At 35.6% G+C, this 24,476-nt stretch overlaps 2 protein-coding genes across 4 annotated transcripts in view; one reads left to right on the top strand and one right to left on the bottom strand.

The window, feature by feature from the left end:
- LOC129367956 (A disintegrin and metalloproteinase with thrombospondin motifs 14) overlaps positions 1-10,519 on the top strand; it is a 48,343-nt gene extending 37,824 nt beyond the window's left edge. For 2 of the 3 annotated variants that reach the window (XM_055042678.1, XM_055042677.1), the window contains exons 14-22: positions 1,036-1,159; positions 1,269-1,349; positions 2,615-2,778; positions 2,864-3,029; positions 4,577-4,709; positions 4,799-5,006; positions 5,455-5,584; positions 7,194-7,265; positions 7,882-10,519. In XM_055042678.1, the coding sequence (XP_054898653.1) occupies positions 1,036-1,159; positions 1,269-1,349; positions 2,615-2,778; positions 2,864-3,029; positions 4,577-4,709; positions 4,799-5,006; positions 5,455-5,584; positions 7,194-7,265; positions 7,882-8,438 (1,635 nt within the window). In that variant the 3' untranslated portion in view covers positions 8,439-10,519. The remainder of the gene's footprint in view (positions 1-1,035; positions 1,160-1,268; positions 1,350-2,614; positions 2,779-2,863; positions 3,030-4,576; positions 4,710-4,798; positions 5,007-5,454; positions 5,585-7,193; positions 7,266-7,881) is intronic. The other variant, XM_055042675.1, reaches the window with a different exon arrangement.
- A 676-nt stretch (positions 10,520-11,195) lies between these two features.
- star2 (steroidogenic acute regulatory protein 2) lies at positions 11,196-14,783 on the bottom strand. The gene is made up of 7 exons (XM_055042679.1): positions 14,685-14,783; positions 14,497-14,589; positions 14,301-14,425; positions 14,024-14,182; positions 13,296-13,480; positions 12,140-12,233; positions 11,196-11,569 (listed from the first exon to the last, which is right to left on the bottom strand). Exons 1-7 carry the CDS (start codon positions 14,746-14,748, stop codon positions 11,477-11,479), a joined length of 813 nt encoding a protein of 270 aa, XP_054898654.1. The 5' UTR covers positions 14,749-14,783; the 3' UTR covers positions 11,196-11,476.
- Between the last annotated feature and the right edge of the window lie 9,693 nt (positions 14,784-24,476).

The following is a 24,476-nucleotide window of genomic DNA, read 5'->3' as shown; positions in this document are numbered from 1 at the left end:
ACTCAGTTTTTTGGGACAAAGCAGAAAAAAACATGATGTTTTAGCTGCTAATCCCAAAAGGTTGACTGGAGTCAAACCTTTCCCATAAGTTGTTCTTCCATAAAAATCAACCCCTGTAATATGAGCAATGTTTAATTAAAAGAGTGCAATTACTTCAAATAGAATATTTTTCTATGGTACGATGTGACATAGTATGAAAAATATATGCAGGTGTAATTCACTAAATAAGACTAAAAAAATTATTTATTTCAGTAAACTGATTAAAAAGTGAAAATCATATTTAAAATGATTATATACAGTGTCTTCACAACAGGGAATTTTGATAATGATGGGATAGAGTTAATGAAAACCCTTTAATTTAAATTTTCTCAAATAAAAAAAGAATATTCAGAAACTGAAAAATAATGTTTTGAACACAAAAATGTTATGTTCTTATTTTATGTAATGGCCTACACAGTCATATGGAAGACAAGGAGAATAAGCCACAGATAGCCATTGCTAAAGAGGCAGGCTGTTCAGAGAGTGATGTATCCCAGTATATCTATAGAAAGTTGAGTGGAAGGAAAAAGTATGATGGTAAAAAGTGCAAAATCAAGAGATGTTCACCTTGAGAGATCCAAGAGCTTCTTTACACATGAAAGCCAACATTTTCATTAAGAAATAAAGGTTCCAGCCTGAAAAATAGTAAATTTTCACAAATTATTATAACTTTTGCTGCTATGCTTGTAATGAAGTTGTTCATTGTAGAGCATCATCTGATATTTTTCTGCAAGCCGTAAACAGTTTGGACTGAAATGTCGCTGCCCTAATGAGTGTACTCTGTTTGTATTCTATTCTGTTGTTAACCTTGACTGACAAGGCTCAACATTATGTTTTGGCTGCAATTTATGTTTTGTCTGTGTCTTTCTTAAGAAATTGTCATTTTAAAAACCCAAATATGAGCCATGTCCACATATGACATAGTTGTATTCCTGAAATGTAATCTAAGTGTGTCTAAAGGTTGCTCTGATTTGATTGTCTGCACTCTCTCTGCAGCACGTTGGCTGCGACAAGGAGGTTGGCTCTTACAAAGACGAGGATAAGTGTGGCGTTTGTGAGGGGGATAACTCCCACTGTCGGACTGTGAAGCTAACACTCACTAAGACCCCTAAAAAGAATGGTAAACATAAAGTTTTATCATATTGTAGAAGCAGAAATCATTTGAAACTTTAACACCCAACAGGTAGTCACTGCTGGTCTGGGTTGACCTAATCTGTTTTTATTTTAAGGAATGCTTAAAATGTTTGATATCCCAATGGGAGCCCGACACATAATCATTGAAGAAAACAATACCTCCCCCCATATTATTGGTAAGTACAACTCACATAATTTTCTCTTTTTAAAGTGTCGAATAATATATGTTTATATTTTTCTATGTGAAATGAATTTAGTTCACTTATTACTTTTTTCATAATTATGCACTAGATTTGATGTAATGAGAATAATTATATTTACTTATTGAACTGAATAATTTAACCACAGCTGCTGACTCACTTTCCAAACATTTGGAGGGTGACCTGAAGAAATCACTCTTATTACTTACTAAATATCTATTCATGTTATCAATTCCAGTACTTTGAACAAAAATAAAATATAGTTTAATATGGCAGTGAGTTGCCTGTGCTTTTTAATGAGTGAGAGCTCTGTAACGCTGTATCTCACTATTTCCAAAAAAATAATTCTCAGCAGTAGGTGCAAAGAGGGTTTGCATTTTATGATTGGTACTTTGTACCAATCATAAAATGCATTACATGTTTCTTCTGAAACTTGAAGTCATATGCTTTTCAGCCGCTTCTGAAATCGTGTCTTCTCTCTGAGGACACAACCACTTTTCCTTTTTGTTAATAAAATGAAAAGAACTAACATGCAAGGATTTTAACTTTACATTCACATTCAGTTGGATACCTTGTTTGTTTGTAACTTATAAAAAATTATTTGTGGAAATAAATAACAGAGGTACTGAACTCATGTATCTATTTTCCTAGTGACACTGACTGCTCAAAGCCCTTTTCTCATTGATTTAAAAACATAAACAATTTCAGATCAATACTGGATTAAAAAAATGTTTTTACCTCTGTTCTTTTCTGTAGCAGTGAAGTTGACAAGGCAGAAAATATGCTTGCTCATATAATTACAGTGCATTACTTCTGTGGATCACCTCACTTTTTTATTCAAACTGATTGCTGAAAGCTGAAAATTGAAACTCTGAGTGCAGTCTACATTCTGCCTGCTGATAAAAGCTTCCCATAATTGTATTTCTAAAGAATATGCTCTATTAGTTTGTATAAGTTTGATTTTTCAAAACATGACATCACACAGGAGTGCTGGGAAACTGCATTCATCAGAATCTGCTATATCTTATTGTGGCTTTCAATGGCTATTCTGAAGAGCAGGTGGTACTTAACTTGAAGGAATTAGTGTTGGACCATCACAATAGTTGAAATGTCATAATACATGCAGTGAGATTCCCACTTTGAGAAAATATCAAAGATATAATTATCAGAAGAAATTCACACGGCAAGCATCTCTTCTTCTTTCTATATCCTAATTAAATGACCTTTTCTTCAATGCTCAGCTGTGAAGAATCAAGTAACTGGGCACTTCATATTAAATGAAAAAAGTGAAGCCGCTGAATCGAAGACCTTCATTGAAAATGGTTTACAGTGGGATTACTCCGTTGATGGAGAGAGGGAGACATTAAAAACAACTGGTCCTCTGCACGAAGGCATTGTGGTTCTGGTGAGTACAGCTGAAACTAAAGGTTACTGTAAAAATTGACCATCTTCCAAGAGTTTTCTAACTGCATATTGTTTGCTTGTTGCAGGTCATTCCACTGGAAGAGGACGTCAAAATTAGTTTGACTTATAAGTACATAATACACGAGGACCTCCTGCCACTTATTACCAACAACAACGTGCTTCTTGCCGAGCTGGACACATATGAGTGGGCACTGAAAAGCTGGTCTCAGTGCTCCAAACCATGTGGCGGAGGTCAGTGAGTAATAAACTGTTATTTCAGTTTATTTTCTTCTCCACACCAGTAATATTCAAGGTTATATGGAAAAGCTGCAACATTTGCAACATAAAATTATTGCTTTTAAGTAGCTTATTTACTGATGTTCTCTAGAACAGGTCCATCAGCAGCTGAGAATCTCCAGGCATTGGTTGTTATTAACCCATTCCAAACTTATTTTTGGTGTATTTGCCAACCAAGTGTTGATTTAAAAAAAGACTGATCCAGTCCTAGATCGATTAAACTCAAGAGTGTTGATTTCCCCATCAGATTGGGGCATAGAGCGAGTATAACTATGGTATTAGCTGTTGATGCTTCATGGCCTGGCCTATACGTTTTAGAAGATAATCACTACAACTAAAGTATGAACACAAGAGTAGACAAGTATCTGGACAAGTTTCAGCAAGTTGCAAGTTACAGACGAGTTAAAGCAACAGAAAACCACAGCAAGTACCACTTATGCCAGCTGAGAACATTCAGTTTTGGCTACAACTTGCACAGACTCCCCAAAGTTGACAGTAAAGGGTTGAATTGAATAAATGTTTCTTGGAACATAATAAATCTGTTGTCTTAGTATGTCTTACTTCCTCTTTCAGGAGAGGTTTTGATGAGTTCTGATTATTATTTTTTTTTTCAGTTTAAAAGCTAAGAATCCAGCATTTGGGGTACAGAAATGACTCAGCAGGCTTTTGTGGAAAAAGCCCATTTTTGTATAAAAAATGTAAGAAATATTTCATTGAAAACTTTAATGGGCTTGGCAAAAAGAAAGTATTATTGCTGCCACTCTAAATAATGAGACAATAATCAATTAAATGAAAGCATATGGCAGCATGTAATAATTATGTCATTAAGTTTAAATACATGTTTAAAGTTAAGGTGGACTGTGAAGGTTTTAAAAAATGGTAGGCATGTTTTGTTGCATCTGGCATTGAGTGGCTGGATTTCTTTTTTTGGGTTTGTTTTACTTGTGAACATGAGAGAATGTGCATGGGTTAAATTAAAAGATGCAGTGACTAGAAGTATTCAGCACCAAGTAAATATTGGTACTAAGTATGAATTTCATAAAGTGGTTAATTTTTGTGAACAAATGCAATAAAAAATTTCCACCTACTGACATTTTTATCCGGTGACATAAAAGGTGGCAATAATAGCAGTAAACACAGCAGATGCATTTATGTTATTTCAGTTTATTTTCTTCTCTACAGCAGTAATAGTCAAAGTTATTTTGATTTGTATTTATGTCTCTAATGCACATAAATACATCCACAACATAGTTTAATACACAGAAGAGCACACACCACTTTTAATTAAACTCACATTTCTTAATTAAACTCACACTGGATTCTGCCACTCTTAAGAAAATACAGTTAGCATATATTCACAAGCCATTGATTTGTAAAATCAATTGCTTGCTAGCCAATCAGCCAATGAGATGGCTGTAAATGTTTTGATTGTTTCCATAGCTTTCATCCCTAAAAACAACTTCAGGTGTTCTGAGATGGTCGGACCATTTTGTCCTCTTTAGGAATACAGTACACAAAATATGGATGCAGGAGGAAGAGTGATGGCCGTTTAGTCCATCGAAACTTTTGTGAAACCAGCAAAAAGCCTAAACCCATCCGCAAACGCTGCAACGTGCAAGAGTGCAGTCAGCCCGCGTAAGTGAACTTCAGTCAAAGATATCATAACAGTAAGCTTACCACCAATCGTAATGCAGAGTATTTTAACACATTTGATGTATCAGCAGATGGGTGGTGGAAGATTGGAGTCCCTGCAGTAAGACCTGTGGGAAGCTCGGCTACCAGACCAGGGCAGTGCAGTGCATGCAGTCGCTCTTCAATGGCACCAGCAGGGCTGTCCACAGCAAACACTGCACAGGCGATCGGCCAGAGCTGAGAAGAGTGTGTAACTACACTGCATGTCCCGCTCAGTGGAGAACAGGGGCATGGTCTCAGGTAAGAAAATCAAAGAAAAATTGGTAATGAGGTCAGCTTTTTGTTATCAACATAATAAATTAAAGTTGTAATCTGATTAACATACATAGAAAAAAATAATAATATGATAGCTACAATTATAGTAAACCACCAGGAGTCAGTGGTGATTTTTTTTAACAAAACAAAAGGTTTTCCTCATGATTATTATCAATGTTTGTCTTACTTATTCCAAGTGTTTTTTTTTAAGATCTTTCCAGAAACTGACTGGAGTGCTTTTCAGTTTTATTATTGAGCAATATTGATTCTAAAATTGTATTTATATCCATTGTGTGAATGACAGGTAGATTTTTAAAATCAAGGTTTTGGTTTTATTGGAAAAAAAAGTGCAAAATGTACAAGTGTACATAAATGTCAACCTCAAGTAAACTGTTTCTGCTTGTACTTTTTGTCTTTGTCTACTATGCGGCAGTGCTCAGTGACCTGTGGTGAAGGGATTCAGCAAAGGCAGGTGGCTTGCAAGGCCAGCGACAGCGCTGTCACAGAATGTGAGGATGAGAAGCCAGAAACTGTGCTTATCTGCAAACTAAGTCCATGTTCAGGTGAGAGACGACTAATGTCAACAGGAAGTGGGTTGTTTCAATGATAAATAATGGGAGGGAGTATCGAGTCCAGAATTAAAGACAAATTGAACCCATCAAAGAGTGAACACAATAAATAAAATTCACTTTTTAGGTATGTACTGTGTAATCAGAACTGTGATAATAATAATAATAATAATAATAATAATAATAATAATAATAATAATAATAATAATAATAATGGAGGAACTGGTTCCGGTCTAAAAAAGGAATTCAAATAATTTGCTTTTATTTATTTTTTTAAATGTCTTATTTCATGAGACATTATTTCATTGTCTCATGAAATAATGAGAATTTTGTTCAAGATGCATCTTTAGAATGATGTTCAAAATAGCAGGCATACAAAATAAAATTCACATTTAAAAAAATAACAAAAATAATTTATGCAATTAAAAGAAATTATGCAAAATAATAATAAAAAAAGACCTAACCATTATAAACATCCTTCAAGGCATTAAGGCATGGTCAGTTGCGAACACAAAGACAACATTCAGGCTTTGGTAAACTTTTCCACAGTGTAAAGACCAATCTTTGACAACTGGAATAAAATTGATGACAACATTCCAAATGCATCTGATTTACCAGAATTAAATTGATTAAGAAAACCACCAGCCTGACATGCTGGGCAGGTTTTTATACACCCACAAAACAATGTCAGGGGACTCAGGTTGTTTACATATGAATGTGCTCACATGCTCTTCACAGCATGATATTCTCTGTGTGAGATGCAGTTTTACAACAAGCAATGATGCACGTAAATAATTGGTGGAAGTATGAATATATTTGACTTACAGCTTGTCATGAATGACAACATGTAGGCCACTGTTCAAATTTTACTTGTAAAAGGGGAAATTAGCTGTGCAAGATGCTGTGTATTTTGCAAAGGTTTACCTGCGTGGTAGCAAAAGCGGTTTAAAAGAAATTCAATCAAAGTTTTTGAAATTTTTTAGTATTTAGGTGTTTTGTGACCCTAAGTTATGACATAATTTCAGTAACCTCTGGCTTTTCTTTATCTTTTTTTTTCTCAGTTATTGGTTGAAACTAAGCTGAGAAAAGCAATGGGAGAGAGAGAAGTAGGCATATTGAAAAGCAAACACAGTACTGCTGAAGTTTTCGTTTGCTGATTTAAATTCAAGGAATTCAATCAGCACTCTTTTCTTCTCCAGAAATCTGCAGTTTTTTTTAGAGGCTCCTGTTTATAGCAGGGTTTGTTGTCTTTAATTATAATTTTCAATTTTTGTGATGACTTGCTCCAAGAGTTCAAAGCACTCTTGGCTCTTAGAGCATTCTCTGTGGGTGCAGAACTGTGGTACTAGATCTTTTAGGGGTCTTTCTTTCAATTAAAAATGGTCTTTCAGTGATGAGCCACTGCAGCTTTTGTTTTATTGCTCTGTCCTCAAACAGCGTGAGGCAAACATTTCTTTTGCCTTCTCTGGAAAATGCAATAAGATATTGTGTTTCTTTTTTGGCATGTTCAGCAGCTTATCGTGTCTTTGCTGTCCCTATTACTTTGTTACCTCTACTGTATAGTCATGGTCTAACAGTTTTATTTTCATTTTTCAAACTACAGATAATTCTACAATGAAGGACAATGCAGTATTCCATGGTGTTTCTGAAAGCCCCTTCCAGAAACTTTCATCTAGTAAGTCGACTTGAAATCTGTTACTAAAACAATCACGTTTACAAACCTGAAAATATCTGGAGATGAACTGATTGGAATCTCAAAACACTATTTTCATGCTTCGTGTTTTGTAAAGCTTTGGCAGGCTTATTCTAAACGTCACAGAGAGCTTCTGTTCAAACTGCCTTTAGCATCTAATATTAGCATTTAGCACAATTAAAACGACATAAACTCTGAGTGTATTCTCCAGAGAAAATATATACTTTTAAATTCTGGGATTTCCAAAGATCTCTCAAAAGTCACATTTTCTGTTGAAGTTTCACCTCGAATGAATGCACACATATGTCCTCTAAAAGATACAGTTTCCTCCTTTTTCCACCTTCTATGCTTTTCTTTCATCATCACAGATTTTGAAAGTAGCTGAATTTGACTTTTGCCCGTCACTAAAATTGTCCAGACCGATGTATGTTCTTGTTGGAGTAAAGCAATCGCTCCATGTAGCAGTGTATTCACTGACTGACTATTGGAGTTTTTGATTAAGCTCAATATTAGTTAGTTCTTGTCGCTGTGTAAATTCTTGATGCATCTCTTACATAAATGTTTTGCTTAGTAATGTCATGTTGTCTTCTGTTTCGAGATGAGCCATGTCTTGGGGATAAATCAATTTTCTGTCAAATGGAAGTTCTGGCTCGCTACTGTTCCATCCCTGGTTACTATAAGCTTTGCTGTGAGTCATGCAACAAAAAGGAAAGCGACACTACACATGTTCCTGACTCCAGCTCCAAGACTGAAGCTGAGACCTCCACACCGTCCCATTCTGCCTCAGCCAAGGCATCGTGGCTGGCATCCACCACTCCAAGCCTGCCGCAAACCACTAAAACCATGAGACGACAGTTGTTCTCCACCATCCCTTCGCCAACCACGGCTGCCGCTGCTAAGATTCCTCCACCAACAAATGCTGCTCTGTCCCCACATCCCACCATCGACTCCTTACCAAACAAAGAGAGGAGAGATTCCCACATGGATACTCGTCTACCTCCAGGGCCGCAGCAGCCCAAGCAAGACTCGAGTGGAGGTGTATCGAAAGAGCGCAATCCGATGAGCACTTTAGGCCCTGTTGCCACCAGATCAAGAAGGGACAATTTAGGATCAGAGAGGGACTCAAGTCACAGAACCTTGTTGGCTCATCAATGAACTGTGAGCATTAGTGGGACTGAATAGAAAAGTCAGCTCACTTCTTGTCTGTGTTTTTTTAACAATGTTTTTCTGTATGCCAGTGAACCCTGACAAGCCCAGTGATGGTTACCTCATCAAAACCTCAGAGCAAAATGTGTGAAGCATCTGCACACACTCTGTTCTCTGTGCTTAAAATATGAAGCAGAAGAAGAAGAAGAAGAAAAAGTCAATACACAGGTGCTGTAAACTAATCAGACTACAGGACATGTTCAAAATGTGATGACTGCATAGCTACATTCATGTTTTATATCTGTGTACAGTTGTGTTAGCCTGTTTTTTTCAAGTGCATTAGAACTACTATTGAACTTGGATTGTGAACATGTTGGTGCATGTGCCCACCATAGCTTCATTAGTGTAACACCAGAACAATTGTTGGCCCTTTTCCGGATAAAAACAGAATTGTTATTAGATCATGAGGAAAATAATTGATCTCTTCATTACCTCTTTGTGCCAAGAAATCTTCAGGTTGGACTTTAGATAATCTGGTTCACTTAGAAAAAGGTTTCATTGGCTCTAGCAGCCTTTATTTGATAGAGATTATACAGGAAACAGAGAGAGAAGAGAGAAGATGTGTAGCTAAGGTATTCTGGCCAAGTCTCGAACCTGCAATGGTCGTGTTGAGGACTAAGGCCTCCGAATGTGGAGGGCTTTTTGTTGACTTTACCCCTGCACCACCACAGGACTTCATCTGGTTCATTTTTTTTTAACTTAATCATAAATTATCACCCAAATATACCCAGTAGAGGTTTAATTGGCACCCATATTGATTGAATTCAATTCTATTTCAATACCAAAATTATTAAAAATAATAATTTTTTAAGTAGAAACCCATTTTTACTGGGTGGATAAATCTACTGTATTACAGAATAATTCATTCATTTTTTATCAGATGGCCATGGTGCATTATTTAAAAAGTAAAATAAAATAAATCAAACAAAAAATAGAATTGATGATAACAATACAATTTATGAAACCAAAATAATTTGACAGGTCAAAAGCTGATTCCTTCACTCTTTAAAAGAGTGAAGGGGCTGTACATAATGTGTTTAAAGACTAAAACTTATGTTGGAAATGAATAAATTACCGTTGAAAAGAATAGCAGAGGCTATTTTTTAGAGTACTTCAGCCCTTATTTCTCACCTTTCCTAACATATTTAGAATTTATAATCTGCATACTTTATAATCTTAACAGCAATGAGGTTTTATGTTTCAGTCTACAGAAAAGCAAACTTTTTTTAAGGCTTTCAAGCAACTAAGCTCCATATTTTTCCCAGGCTTACAGATTCTTGTTGAAAAGTAGCACTGATGTGACATTGCCAATTAGTATTAAAGATTAAGGCATTCACTGTCTTGCATTATTTTAGTCATATTATAAATCTTGCTATCCAAATTGAACCTAGAAGCAGATGATGCAAACCCAGCAATTAAAAAAAAAAAGTTTTTTGTATTGATTTGTTTCATTTTAGCTTCACAGCTAAAATCAATAACATAATTTTTTTAAGTGTGTATTTTTTTTCTGGTGGCACACTGATAATTTTATGGTCTGCATTTCTGGCAGGGACCTCACTGCTTCCCTGCCTGTGGTGCTCTTTTTTTATTGCTATTTTATTTTCCAAGTCAAATGATGATTTATCTTAAATGAAACCAAATTATGACTTTTGCAAGAGAACCCCTTCGTACTGTAGCATGTCCTCTGTTCACCTTTGTGGGACTTGATGCTTTAAGGACTAACAAAAAAAAAAAGAAAAACTTCAGAAAGAACATGTTATGATATTTTTGTAACTCCCACAATTTTAAGATAATGTACATAGTGTAAATTACATGTTAAAAGCATTTGGAATTAGAAACAATAGACAATGCTACAAGTCCATGAACTGAAGCTGGAAATACTTTTACACAGTTCCTGCTCTCGAGCTAACAACTTCACTATGTTCAATGTATAGTTCTTGTATATACGTACATGAATGAAAGCTTTAAGTGTTAATATTTATTGAATTTCTAAGTGGTAAAGTGAACAAAGTAAAATTCATTTAAAAGTATGTACAATGATTTTTTTTTGTTATTTCACTGCTCTTTTTTATTTTAGTTAAGCTTGTTTCAATTTGTAACAACGCAGTGCCTTACAAAAGTATGAACAGGCCTTCGATTTTCCGCACTACATTTTGTTACATCACAGCCATTAATGTGTTGTATTAGGGTTTTATTTTATAGACACAACACAAACTAGAGCATAACTGTCACATGAAAAGGAAATGGTACTTGGTTTAGTAGGATTTTTCAAATAAATACATGAAAACTGTGGTGTTTAGGTGCTTTCAGCTCCCTTCACTCTGATACCCAAAGTAAAATCCAGTACCACAGATGTCCTTCAGAAATCAGCTGATTGGTTAAAAAAATAATAACGATGGCACTACAAAGTCCAAACAAACTTTTACACTTGTGAAGTGAAATATGTATGAAATATATTGAAGTCTATTGTACTGTGACAAAGCGTGAAAAAAATGATGGGCACTTTATGTGAATGGAGACCACAACAGCTGCTCTGAATAAGATTTTATATCCTAAAACCTTTATTTAACAGCTCATTTCATTCTAAATCAATTAATGCAGATGTATCAGACACTTCCTGTAATGAGACATGTGTTGTATAGTTTGCTCTTAATGTGTTCACTCTATATTTGTTAGTACAAGTAAAAACAAGTCAGCCAGTACACACGCATTTAAGCACTTTATTAATTCTATCCAGTCATTTGCAGGGTGTCATGTATCAAGAGACAAGTTGTGGCTCTTAAACAGGAAATCTTTGAGGTTTAAGTGGCACAATTTGACATTTATTCCTATTATAATCCAGCTTCCATCCACCAAGCTGGTTCTCCCTTCTGCTGGCTGTTCTTCAATTAGGTCATATCAACCAGGCAGCAGTCTGTCACTATGCCCCCACCTTCTTTGAACAAGGACAAGGTGCTGCTGCAGTGTGACAAGTCAAGAGGACTCAGTCATCTCAGACTGAGACGTTTTCGAAGATGTCTTGTGAAATCCAGCTGAGCTCGAGGCAAACCCTGATTGACAATGGACTTAGGCAGCCAGCCCTGAGGAAAAAAATTATAATTAAAGTCTGTATTAGGCTGCCTGAACTTTCTTTTACAAATATGCACCAATGCAGAAGAAACAAATCAAGTAAGATAGTAATGTTGGGAAATTTTGCACTACAAAATTTGCTGTATTTTGATTGGATTCTGTGAAAAAGTCCAACACAGATAGAGTAGATGTATAGAAATAGATGTAGAGTTTTTAGTTTGTTCAGATGATCTTCTAGTACGTTTGGCTACAGGGTTAAGACTCAGTTTTCTTGTGGGAAGTTCAACCTTCACCTCAGTCTCAAGACTTTTGCAGCTTTTACTTTTTTCAGGATCGTCCTATATGTAGCAAAATTATTGTTCACAAACTCTGATTATATTGGGATGCTTTGTTCAAGCAGTTTATCTTCCTACATACATAGTACTTTGCATCCAAGTTGAAATAATTTCTGTTGGCATCATGGCTATCTCAATTTGGCATCAATCTTGGCACTCTTTTGTATTGTGCTTAATTAATAGTCATCCATAGAACAAAAGCTACATAATGAAAGATTTATTACATGAAAAAGCTCATTAGTTCACCTTTACATCCATGTTGAGGAGCCATGTAAAGCTGCTTTTCGTTGAGTCCCCATCCAGAGCTTTAATAACGATGCAGGTTGGCCCATCCTCAGCTCTGTATTAGAAAAATAATAAGAAGAAAGTTTTGAACATTACAGTTCAATAAAAAGCTAATTATGACACATATATAATGAATGTCATGCATCCCTGCATCACATTCTTTTAACTTTCCTTTGTTAAAAGCCAAAAGGCGGTCAAAGTCAGTCAAACACATTTTAACAGCAGGAGAGCATTTAAATTGGCTTCGTGTCTACACAAATTGCCACTAGTAACATTCTTGTTTGCTTTAACCACATCTTATCTTTAGTTCAGAAAAAATCTGTTATTTCTATGAACATAAAATAAAAAAATGATACTGACCGAATATCACTATGATGAAATACCTACCTAGTTAACTACTAATATTGTTAATATGTTTCTGTGCTTACAAGTTACCTAAAATATGCACTCCTCACCTCCGAAAAAGATTAAAAATGAAAAATCTGAATATTTGACTATTGCTCTTGTCTTGGATAATCATTGCATTTGTTTGATGTGTCATTTCCATTTCATGACCTTAACTGATCATCTTTAATAAAACACTTTTTCCAAACACAGAGATGTTGCAACCAAACAATATGTATGCACTTAATATGAATTTTACTTGCTCAACAAACATATTAAGACTTTTATGAATGTGAAGTAAAATTTCTGCCACACATACTATTTTGCAGGTAAACCAAAATGTGTCATTCTGATCTCATCTTTCTAGAGAACTGTCTTCAACATGTTTTCTTCATTTAGGGGTGTCCAAGTAAAAGAAGCTGAACACGCAGATTGCCATTTGTAAAAAATACTCAAGCTATTTTTTTCCACGTATACACTATGCATATGTTATTTATTCTAAACAGTAAAAGCATTTAGTAAATATGAATACTTTTGCAAGGCATTGTATCTCTGACATTAGTGGGTTTTGCACACATGTTTCAGAGTTTTTTTGTTTTGTTTTTTTTTCTAACAAGTTTAAATGTCAAAGCTAATCAAAGTAGATGTTTTTTGTTGTGAACTCAGCACAATTCAGAAAATTTCAACACTAAATGATAAATGGGTTTTGGAGTTTGGCTTGATTACAACATACCTCACGAATCCAGTCTGAGGTGGGAATGACTCCAGCTGAATTGCTGCTCCTCCTAGATAAAGGCAGGATTTTTCTCTGCAGCTGTGTCTGACACTGAGGAAATCCCTTTGTCCAATGAGGTTCCCTGCTGTCTCAGCCGAAACTTCGTGAGTTACGATTGTTTCAGGTCCAGCTCGCTTTAAAACCTACAACCCAACAAACATGCATTAAAACCACATCAGGCTTTTCTATAATAGTTTTGTATGTTTAATAACCCACAAAACTAAAAAAAAGACATGAGCAATAAGCTGAAATAAGCAAAAAGGTGCTCTTAAAAAACTGAACTATTCTAGTAATTTAGGTCAAAATGTAAATAGTTATGTAATTGCTAAAGAAGCTATCTGTTCACATTGTGCTGTGGCCCAGCGTATTGAGAGAAAGTTGAATGGAAAGAAAAAAATGTGGTAGAAAATATTCATAAGTGATTAGGATAATCACCACAATGAGAGCAATGTGAAATAAAGTTCATTTAAAAGTTTTGGGGAATTTCACATGACATGGACAGCAGCCAGAGTCAATGCTTCACGTTTCAGTTTCAACTGTTACTCCCCCCACCCCATAATAAAAACAAACAGAAATCTCCGGTAAGGCTCCCCAGTGGAACTTTTTCAAGTCTCACATCTGCAACTGATAAAACATGTATTGTCAGCTCCTGGTTTTCACAAGTTATTTAATGATATTGAGCTCACTTTGATTCGCTGTACACTTGGGTTCCACTCGTGGATGTTCTCAACTCTGACAAACAGGAGGTCATAGAGGTCATCCAAGCTGGCTTCCAATACCGCCTCCAGCCTGAAGACCTTCCCAGCCCCTGGCATCACTTTGCTACAGATCACATCACCATTGTTCTAAACAAGATGAGACATCATGCAACTTTTACATTCTTGTAGGAAGGACTAAAATAAGCTAATTTGACAATAAGGGTACATTTTAAGACACCCAAAAAAGTTTGTACAAAGATGTTACCTCTCGAATTTCCAGCTTCCACCCTTCTCTGTCCTCCAACATGCTGACAGCTTTCCTCAGTGCTTCCTTGCCATGTTGTATGTAAAACAGCTGATCTTCGCTCACTGCCACTTCTGTTTTGGGCTCTGCAAACAACTTGGATGAGTAAAACTTCATCGTAAAACATTTAGTAGTAGAAACAAACCTGTTTCAATACCTGCAGGTTTTCCAATGTGATGTTTAATCTGCGCCCAATGCTTCATTTGTGTGATCTCCTTGCTTATCACTGCTACGGCTGTGCGTTGAAGTCCTGCAGGTTAGCGTGGGAGGAAGAACGATCAGAATGTATAGCATCTGAATGGAGCACAGGGAAGCTTTGTGTTTTCTAATCCTTCTTTGCTTTACCTGACATGCTCCTAAGGTGTGGGTAGGATATTCCACAGCAGAGCTTCACCACAGCAGGCAGCATGTTGTCTGTCTTTGCCAGAGACAGCAAAGTATCGAAAGAGTTTCTCGCGTCTTTATACAGCTTTCGAAGGACACGCCAAAGAGATAAGGGCCGGAGAAAAAAAATGATAAAACTTTTTCTGGATTCAGTCCTGAAGGCCGTGCTTGACATGAGGTTTTTCTTTTTTTTCTTTAACCAAAACAGATGATTGAACTCAAGGTGGGAAGAAAAGGCTGCACAAAAGACACAATAAGAAAAGACTGGTTTTAGCAAGAAACATGGATAATTAAGTAAGAGTTCCCAGGGGCTTAAAAAAACTGAACTATTAAGGTTCAGGTGAGAAATAAAAACTAATTAGATGTAAAATAATAAAAATAAAAATACTTCAAATAGCAGAGCTGTTGCTATGAATTCTGCGTAATAATAGCATTACAAATTTATATAATAAACCATGGCATTTTTTTGTACTTATTATTGGTTTGCTAGTTATTCATCAATAGTAATGTATACTTCTATTATAGTCGCTAACTTAATTCTGTGTCAGTGCTGTTTTCTGTAAAGTTCAGGAACACTATGTTTGAGAAAAACTGCTGACAGATTTAGAAACCAAACAGTACTTTTTGGAATTTTCCCCAATGCTTAATTCCACTTTAGTTTTAATTATTTAACTTACTCACATTTTACTTGATGACTGACTTGTTTAATAATCACAAAAAAAGATATTTCCTCTGGAATATTGAATAATTTACCTCACAAAAATTCTCTAGTTTCAGCTCCCTCTTCTTAATGACAAGTCCCATTCTTATTAGTAACCTTTTGTCTTGAGTTTCATTTGCACAGTTTCTGCATCCTGTGTGTGCATGTGTGTATAACGCTGCTCTTTGTGTGAAACACTTGATAAAGAGCCCAGAGCAGCCCTGTGATCTCAAAGCTGCCTTGCAGAGTCGCTGCCTTGCAGAGTCGCTGCTCACAGAGCGCCAGAAACCAGCTTCCCCTTATCACCAAGAGCCGACAGGTGTCCTTGTTAGAAGGATTCCTGACGTAAATGATAAACTTCACCTGCTGACAAGGCAATGTGGGTATTTAATTTGTTTCTGATGTACAAGGTTCATAACACAGTAAGAATAAATGAACAAAATTAATGAGGAAAAAAGTGAAATGTTGGTAAACGAACAACGTATTGCCAGCATAGTGACTTAGAACAATTAAAATGTAAAGTGGACTTGTACTCCAGCAAAAGGATAATGGATGCATTTTGTTCTCAAGGATAATCACCTGTCTTCATTTGCCCTATGCAGTGCAAAAGGCATAGGGCTGCATCTTGCCAGATGTGACATCTCATGTAACATGTCAGTATTTTCTAGATTCATTCAGTGTTTTTCATGGGGATGCGACTGACCACAGACATTACCAAACCTATTTTATTAGAACCTGTTCACCTGGATGTGTCTTCTGTGTTCCAGTAAAATTTCTGATTAAATTTCAAAGTCTTGTGACTGTTAACATCACAACAGTAGAAGGAATTAAGTTCAACAAGAAATCTGAATGCATTAAAAAATGTATTTAAAAAATGTTGTCGAGAGTCAGAGCTCGAGTGCTCCTATTGGCCTTTGATGCACTTGGGGATCTGATTGCCAAACATTGGATTTGGCTGCAACAGATTCCAGGAGCAACTTCAGAGACCCATGTCCAGAAGAGGGAAGTCATTGAGGACTGTAACAGCTAAGATTCTGTGCAGACCACTAACCCAAACTCCAAGACCCAGGCCTGAATTAAAACTGTCTGAGGGAATGGGGCAAGTAAATGTAATCTCTCCTGCAGAAGACAAAGCACACAAGATTATGTGGCCACCTGTGTATTTCACACTATAGATAGTGTTCTCAGGTTTGTGAGCTTCTTCCTTTTTTTTCTGAATCCAAAGATGATCATTAGGCCTTAACGCTCAAATTTTAGCACCATCAAAATAAGTTAATTCTCCCAGTGAATTTAAAAACTATGCTGTACCTTTTCATGGTACTTTTGGGAAAATGGTTTCTTCTTCACTGAGCAGCCTTTTAGCCCATAACTGTATATAGTTTTTACTGTCGATATTGAAAATGTTTCACCAGCATTAGTCCATACTCTCAAGGTCTTTTACCCTTGAGCTTTTATTAATTCAGTCATCTTGCACCAAAACATCTCTGAGTTAGTTTGAATAGTGTGAATCAAAGCAGCATCAAACAATGCAAAGACCCAGATTGCAGAGTGTCTTCATTGGGTTGAGAGGCTGAATTTCATGTGCTGTTGCTGCAATTTGTATCTCAGTTCATAAAAATGCTCCTACAGTCTAAAATAAACCAAAGCCACCCACATATTAAGATACTGTAATCTACAAACCATTGAGATTTAAAGATCATGCATGAGTTAGAAATGAGAGCAAGAATAAAAAATGGGTTTCTAATTGAATTTTCATTTTCTAGTGATTCTACAGTGAGCATGAACCCACTCATCTCTTTATCTTGTTGCATAAGCAACAAGATATGATTGCCTTAATTAAATAAAAGCAACCAGTAAAACAAATTAGAGAGAAAGAATGTGATAATTTCAGAAAATTAGTGCAGACAAAACTGTACACATACTAGCTATAAAATGCAAAAAGCTACGCAGCCTCTTGCATATTTGTGATGTCAAGTGATAATTGTTTTCTGTTTCTGAATTTTGTATCTGTTGGACTTGCTTGTTGTGTTCCATCCCACAGATGCAACTCTCTCATATTTTGGTTATGTGCTAGAACACGTTTCCCTCTCCTGACTGTTAACACAGTGGGGATACTTATTTAGTCTAATTTTTTATTTAGGTAAGAGGTATGTGTGGAAAAAGTTGCCAAATTAATGTTCATATCTTGAAACAGAACAGTAAGGAAGTGGTCAGTACTATGCAGCGTCTTGTTTGGGCTTACATGCAAATCAGAACACACTATGCCCACATTGAAACATGGCGGTGGCATCATCATGCCATGGTTGCCGTTCTTCAGCAAAATGGTTGGTCAAAGTTGATAGGAAGGTTGATGGAACGAAATAAAGGAAAAACCTGGAAGAAAAGTTGTTGGAGGCTTCAAAAGACATGAGGCTAAGATGGAGGTTCACTTCTCTGCCAGACTATATCCTACCATATAAAATCAGTTATTATTTTTAAAGAGAACTCTTTCAATGAAAAGAAGAAGGGTGGATAACTGTTATTTGGCTGAATGCTGAAGCTTATAATAAGCAATGTGAAAACCCCCCACCTAATTTCTGACCTGATAATAAAAAATAAATATATCACTAATAGTTTAAGTTTTTGTCTAATTGTATGAAATCGTTCCAAAAACCACTAAAATCTGTAATTGTTTTTGTTTGTTCTTGTGTATTTCAGCCGAAGTTATTAAAAAAAACAAAAAACAAAAAGCTAGTGTCAGTTCCACAGAACTATGTTTCACTCCAGAACTGCAGTTTGTAGCCAAATTAAACATGTAGAGACAGAACAAACTTGCGTGATCCATGTGAAGGGGATCACGCAATGTATAGTTGAAATGTATAGTTTTTTTTCCACTTAATGACTAAGCACTATTTTTGAAGCAGCACAAACTGAGACTTTGTTGGAAGAGTTACTTTCCCTTTTCTTCTGACAGTACACATATTTCAAGACTGTCTTATCACTATCATGTTCTTATCAAGAATAAGACACAAGCCTCAAGGCCTTTTTAGTCTGAGAGTTAAAACATGCAACTTATTAGTCTGGGTAATAAATTAAAATAACTATTTTATTATATATTTTTTTTTATTGGTGTCATCGCCAAGAGTCAGCAGACGAATGTGCTAGAAGGATTCCTGACGTAAATTACTGTAAACTTCACTTGCTGACTCATTAAATTCTAACTAGGATTGCATCATCAATTTATTAAGGATGGTTTAGGAATGGCAAAAATGACTTTTGGTGCCTCTAAATTTTCCTTCTCCTTAGATGAGTTTGGAGCCAATAAAGGGATTTCGTATTACAAAATTGTGATTCTATTAAGTGTTTGTCTCAAAAATTAATAACCCTCACAAAACAAAAATAAAAATTGCTTTCTATGCAAATTGTTTTAATGACCAAAACAGTCATAATTGTGGTTTAAATGTTTCCTGTGGATTTATTTGGTTGTGATGATTGCACAATTGCCAAAGTCTGATATATCAATCAGGAATGTTATGTGTATGAATGGTTTTATTTTGTTCCAAGGTAGATTTCTAGTAAAATATTTGTTTGTTTCTTTTATCTTCCCCATTTTTTGTCCCCTTGGATGCTACAGACTGAGCAGGCATATGGGAATGCCAGCCTGCCATTTCCTGTTTAAATTGTAACACTGGAGGGGTTTCTTTTTTTGCATTGTATTGCTTAGGTTCTTTAAAGCAATCTTTAAAGTTGTCCTGTATTAAATGTATACTTTTGCAGACCATTTAGTTATGTAGATGAGTTTGTTGTTTGGTTTGACCTGTTTTAGCATGTTATAGTCTAATGATGTGCAGGTTTGCAGCCAGTTCTGTATAAAACCAGTAAAATTTTGGCTACTTGAGATGGATGAATAAAATCTGGAGGAAGAACTTAGAACTGGTAGCTGATGCTGCTTCCCCTTCATCTTTTTTGACCTTTGATGACACTACTTCACAATCAGAAACTACTTATTTTGCACGCACAAAACTCTTTCACCCCTCTAATAGCAAAAACCCCTCTCTGAAGATTTGCCATGGCATATGAACAGATGTATCGATGTGTTCATTTATTCACAAAATCCAAGTAACTCTTTTCTTGTCAGAGATGTTTCTCTTTAAAATACTTAAAGGAAGATGTTGTACATAGTACCAGCTTCTGAGTGTTTGAAAGTTTCACTGAAACTTATGCTTTGGCAGAAGCAGTAAACCATGAACCATTAGCTGACATTACACAGGATCTCTCTTTTTTATGTATTTTGCCTTTTTTTGTTTCTGTGATCATTCTTTTTTTCTAGATTTCATGTGATGTATGATGATTCTTCAAATGTTTTAATCAATTTTGAGACAAAAATGCTTTGCTTCTGCTTCTGTTTTTGATTAATCCATTTTTATTAGAGATGAAAATGAACATTTAAATGAACTAAGGCACATAAACGCCTTTGTAAAATAGATTTTGATGAAACCGGGCTCTTGCTGCTGTTGGAACTCAGACATGAAGGATTGATCTACATACAGTGAACAAAGAGATTTATATAAAAACTCTTAATTCCAGAATACACTGCATTTTAGTCCCTTAGAGGAAAAGGAGTTTCACTGTGTGAAAATGTGACATTCTGTTAAAAACTCTTTCCTGAAGGAAGCACTTCTTTTCTCCATCTTGTAGTCTTCAAGGGAGAGACAAGAGTGCCCAGACTCCTACTTTGAACCTGGTCATTTTGATCTAAATGATGAATGTCCTAAATAAATGCCTGTGACATTTATTAATATTTATTTATAGCTGTGCCATACCTGTTGTTGTGCAATAAAAGACTGTATTGAATCCATCCCTTATCCCTGTGGCTATCTCCAGCAGTCAACGGGCGAGAGGCGGGTTGCACCCTGAACAGCTGGCCAGTCCATCACTGGACTATGAGTAAATCATTCAAATGCACATGATTCAGTTTAATGAATGGTTAAGAATTGATTAAAGGTCTGAACTCAACTAAAAGACAACTGATCTGACAAACTCAAAATCAGAAGAAACATATTCAGTAGGCATAAATAAATGCTTACTGAGAAGCTGTGCCTACAGAAAACATTTCTTCAGAGCTTAGCAAAAAATTACAGAATTTGATCATAAAAGTGCATCCTCAAGTGATTTTTAATCCTGATTCAATGTCCACAGGAACTCCAAAAAATATATTTAAAGATTTAAGTTAACTACAAAACAGATTTATATGGATTAGAAGTTTGAATACCCTCATCATTTATTAATGTGGGGCTTCTGATGGGTTATTAATACAAATATTTTTGTTAAGTGTTTCTTTATTGACATTTAATCATTGTCCCACAAGCTCTATGGATTTTTTTAAAAAAAACAAGAAGTGAATGCTGCAATTTCAACTTATGGAGGATTTTCTCAAATTAATGCAGGATCAATTTACAACATATTTAGTTAAATGCCCCTAAGTGATTATTGCAAACATCATAACTCAGTAAAACAGTACCAAATCTCATGCAAGGACCAGCAAAAGGGTGACCTTGAGTACACAATCAAATTCAGGCAGAAAAGTAAACAATTGCTTGGAAGACTAATGGCATAGACATTTAATAAAGTTTCACTTGGAACAATTCCCAGAGCTTAACATCCCTCTGATGCATCCATTTCCAAACCAGTACTCATGTGCGCTTGGATTCACAGTCAAGGTGTGACACTCACTCTGATCCAAGCTCAGCTGCTGATTTGAGGTGAAGTTCAAGGATTTGGAGATGGTCCTTCTCCTTGATCTTTCCACCCGCTTTCAAAGAGAGTGGGAAAATCAAGAACTTGAATGTGTTGATTGTTACACAGGACTTTCTTTCTTTGTTTGTTTCTTTCTTATTTCTTTTTTTTGTTTGTTTCTTTCTTTCTTTTTTTCTTTCTTTTCTTCCTTTCTTTTTTTCATCTTAGCTTGACTGGATCTGATGGTTTGGCAGAAATAGATTTTTCCAACATTATTATCTAAAATAAACATCAAGGCATTATTGTAATCATTTGAACAGAATAAATTCATTCTTATGCAGAAAACTCTTCTTTAAAAAAAAATCACAAAAGTTGTTTGTTGTATATACAATATATTCAATAACAGAACAAGAAACTTTCAAATGTAACCTTCAAAGCCCAAACTTAATTTCTCAATCATAGCTATGATGACTCTATATGAACTTCTGACTGCAGTTATTCTTCTCTATATGGCATTGCTGTAAGAAGGTAATTCATGTGTTTACAGAACCAATACCAAGTTTTGGTAATAGCATAGTAATAATTTATATATTCTCTTTCTGTTGGACTGTAGAATCCTACGGTTGATCATAACCTCCTGCATGAACTTCAAGTACTTCGGTGCCTCCAATTCTTTCTGCAAAACAAACATCAATTTAAATTCAAAGAAACCAATGAAACAGCAGCCAAAGCAGCAGCAGCTACAACTGAAGAACTGAAAAAAACATGGGAAATTACTGATTGTAAAAATGTGACAAACATGCAGTGCATTGTTTCAGTCAGGATACTCTTTTTCTTTCTTTCTCTTTTTTTTAGTTAGCTCCACAAATAAAAGAAGGTTCCTTCAGATGTTGAAATAACTTCTGAATCCAATATAACCCAAAATACACCAAAGTTCAGGATGTAACCTGGAATGCTCTTGCTCTGAAAATCAAACCATGCTACATGCAATTATTGCCAATTGTTGGTGCCAATGGTTACACAACTAGTCATTAGATTCAGAGCGTTACTTTTCACATAGAGTCATGGTGGTTTGGGTTCAAATAAAATCTTTTGAAAACTTTTGTTTGTCTGATATTAAAATTGGGTTTGAATATTTGAAACATCTAAGAGTGACAAAAATAAATAAATAAAACGCTACAACTGAAGAACTGAAAAATTGTTGCAACAATTTTATAAAACACACAGACATATTTTCCCTCATTCTTAGTTTCAGTACCTGCTTTAAAGGCTAAATGACTCTGAAATAGTGTGAAATTGTCCTGTATCAAGTTTAAAAGAGTCGCAAAAAACTAAATAGTTGAGGGCAAATTTAATGAGAAAGAGCAGTGGGTCAAAAAGGAGCCAGTAGCAAAATTCAAATAACTTGAAGATACCCCCTACTGTTCCGTAATAAATTCATGCCTAAAGGCAAAAGCCTTGGTTAAAATAAGATGTATTACATTACGGAGAGAGCTGTCACTTCATCTAAAGACACAAATGTCAAAGAAATGAAGGATGGGTGCATTAAAAAAAAACTCCCCCGAGGCTAAAAAGGTGAAGGAAAAGATTCTCCAGAACTGTAAATATACAGACAAAAAATCTTCCAGAACATGTTGCTAATTACCTGGTTGTTCAATGGTCCCCACTTGATTTGCTTGGTGTGAACAAATAAACGAATCATGTTAATATATGAGCTTTAAAACTAGTGATGAAATGCAAGTCATCAGCTTGACCTGGATCTCCATGTGTTACTTTGTGGTAGTCTGTTCCAAAAACCCAACAAAAGCCCCCCAAAAATCCTCAAGAGATATTACTTTTGCAAGATGCTAGATTGACACATGAGTTGTTTAGGTATTAGTGACAAAGATGGGTCTTTTTTGTAACAAGCCTAGAAGAAGTTTGTAGTGATACAGCAGGGTGATAATTTTACCTCTTTGTTCTGAAAATAGTAGGCACTGCTGCATTGCAGACTCGGTGTCTGCCTGCAGGATCTGATAAAGTAGCTCTAAAACCTGATAACGTAAAGCAGATATCTCCACATTAATCTGGAAACTACATACATCAAGGAGTTTCTCAAAGTGACTGGTGACAGACAGAATTGTCCTACAGGGCATAAAGTGATATATAGCCTTTCCTTAAACCTCTGCATCCTATTTCTGGAACATCTGAGCTTTACTTTTGATCTATTTTCTCCTAGTAAAAAAAAAGATATATGGTTGTGGCAATATTAACCTCTACACTCTTCTATTTGTCTACTTCAGACATAAATGAAGAAATGAAGGATCGGTTGAGTTGTGATTCACCATAAATTCTTGATCACAGAATGGTTGAGGATACTTCTTCTGCTTATAAAGTGATTTGTGTTGGAAAGAAGTGATGGATGGAGTAATGATTCTTCTGGTTTCAGCTGAATCTTGAGTCTTTCGTAGGACATGTTTGTTATAAGGTTGGTCCTGGAATACGTTTTAAAAGTGTTCTAATTTAGTTAGCAACTAAGTCATGTAAAAATGCAAACAAGCACACTTTGGGCTATCTGTGAATTTCCATACTTCATAAATATGCTATCAGTCCATCATACTCCAGCTGTTCATTACTAAGAACCACTTTTAAATTCAGTCCCCGCAAGATTCACTCATGTTCAAAGAGGACCCAACAGTCCCAACACAATCTGTTTCTAATTCATTCGTCATATTTTTTCCATGTGTAACGTCATTAAACATTTGCATACTTCCTTAATTACTATTGTATGATCATCTCATGTTTTCTTTGTTTACTTCAATTGTAATTTAAATCAGCCAATGTAGTAATTAATTAATGATTAATCTCATTCAGATATTTTTCTATTTCAGTTCTCAGAAATCAATAATGTTTCATTTTGATATAATGAATTACAATATTGATGTTCCTCTCAAAAAAAGTATGATTCCCAGACCAAAGACAACAATAGTAATTTTATTTTAGCTCCACTTTTCAGAAAGTTGGTTAAAGAGCAGAGTTAGAGATGGCGCAATAGACTCCTCTGATCATCCGCGTTGTACCTAAAAACACACAGCAGGCTCCACTCTTTGCCTGCAGCAGTACCAAGCTACATAAGAAATCTCTAAATGATGAATAGTGGGGAATGGGGAATACTGCATCTCTTTTCCACACAAAGATGCTAAAGATTGTGCTCAAAGTTTCACAATTTACAGAGCACTTGCACCTAAATTGACCGCCATTTTTTGAGACCAGGGAAAGTTCTCGTTGTTCATATTTGTCAAGGTAGTTGAGTTCAGAATTCTCTGAACAGTTAATGCCACTCGTGAACACTTCTATAT

The sequence above is a fragment of the Poeciliopsis prolifica genome, unplaced genomic scaffold (assembly GCF_027474105.1).
Source record: "Poeciliopsis prolifica strain line A6 unplaced genomic scaffold, Auburn_PproV2 SCAFFOLD018, whole genome shotgun sequence".
Taxonomy (NCBI): Eukaryota; Metazoa; Chordata; class Actinopteri; order Cyprinodontiformes; family Poeciliidae; genus Poeciliopsis; species Poeciliopsis prolifica.
The sequence above is the reverse complement of the archived record's forward strand: the minus strand, read 5'-3'. Positions and strand labels throughout refer to the sequence as shown.

What these genes read in the sequence shown, in the direction of transcription:
- star2 (XM_055042679.1), bottom strand. Translation starts at nt 14,748, where the DNA reads ATGCTGCCTGCTGTGGTGAAGCTCTGCTGTGGAATATCCTACCCACAC. An exon ending in GGAAGCTGGAAATTCGAGAG is followed by an intron (nt 14,183 to 14,300) that starts GTAACATCTTTG and finishes CATCTTGTTTAG; the next exon opens with AACAATGGTGATGTGATCTG. An exon ending in TCCTCAACATGGATGTAAAG is followed by an intron (nt 11,570 to 12,139) that starts GTGAACTAATGA and finishes TTTTTTCCTCAG; the next exon opens with GGCTGGCTGCCTAAGTCCAT.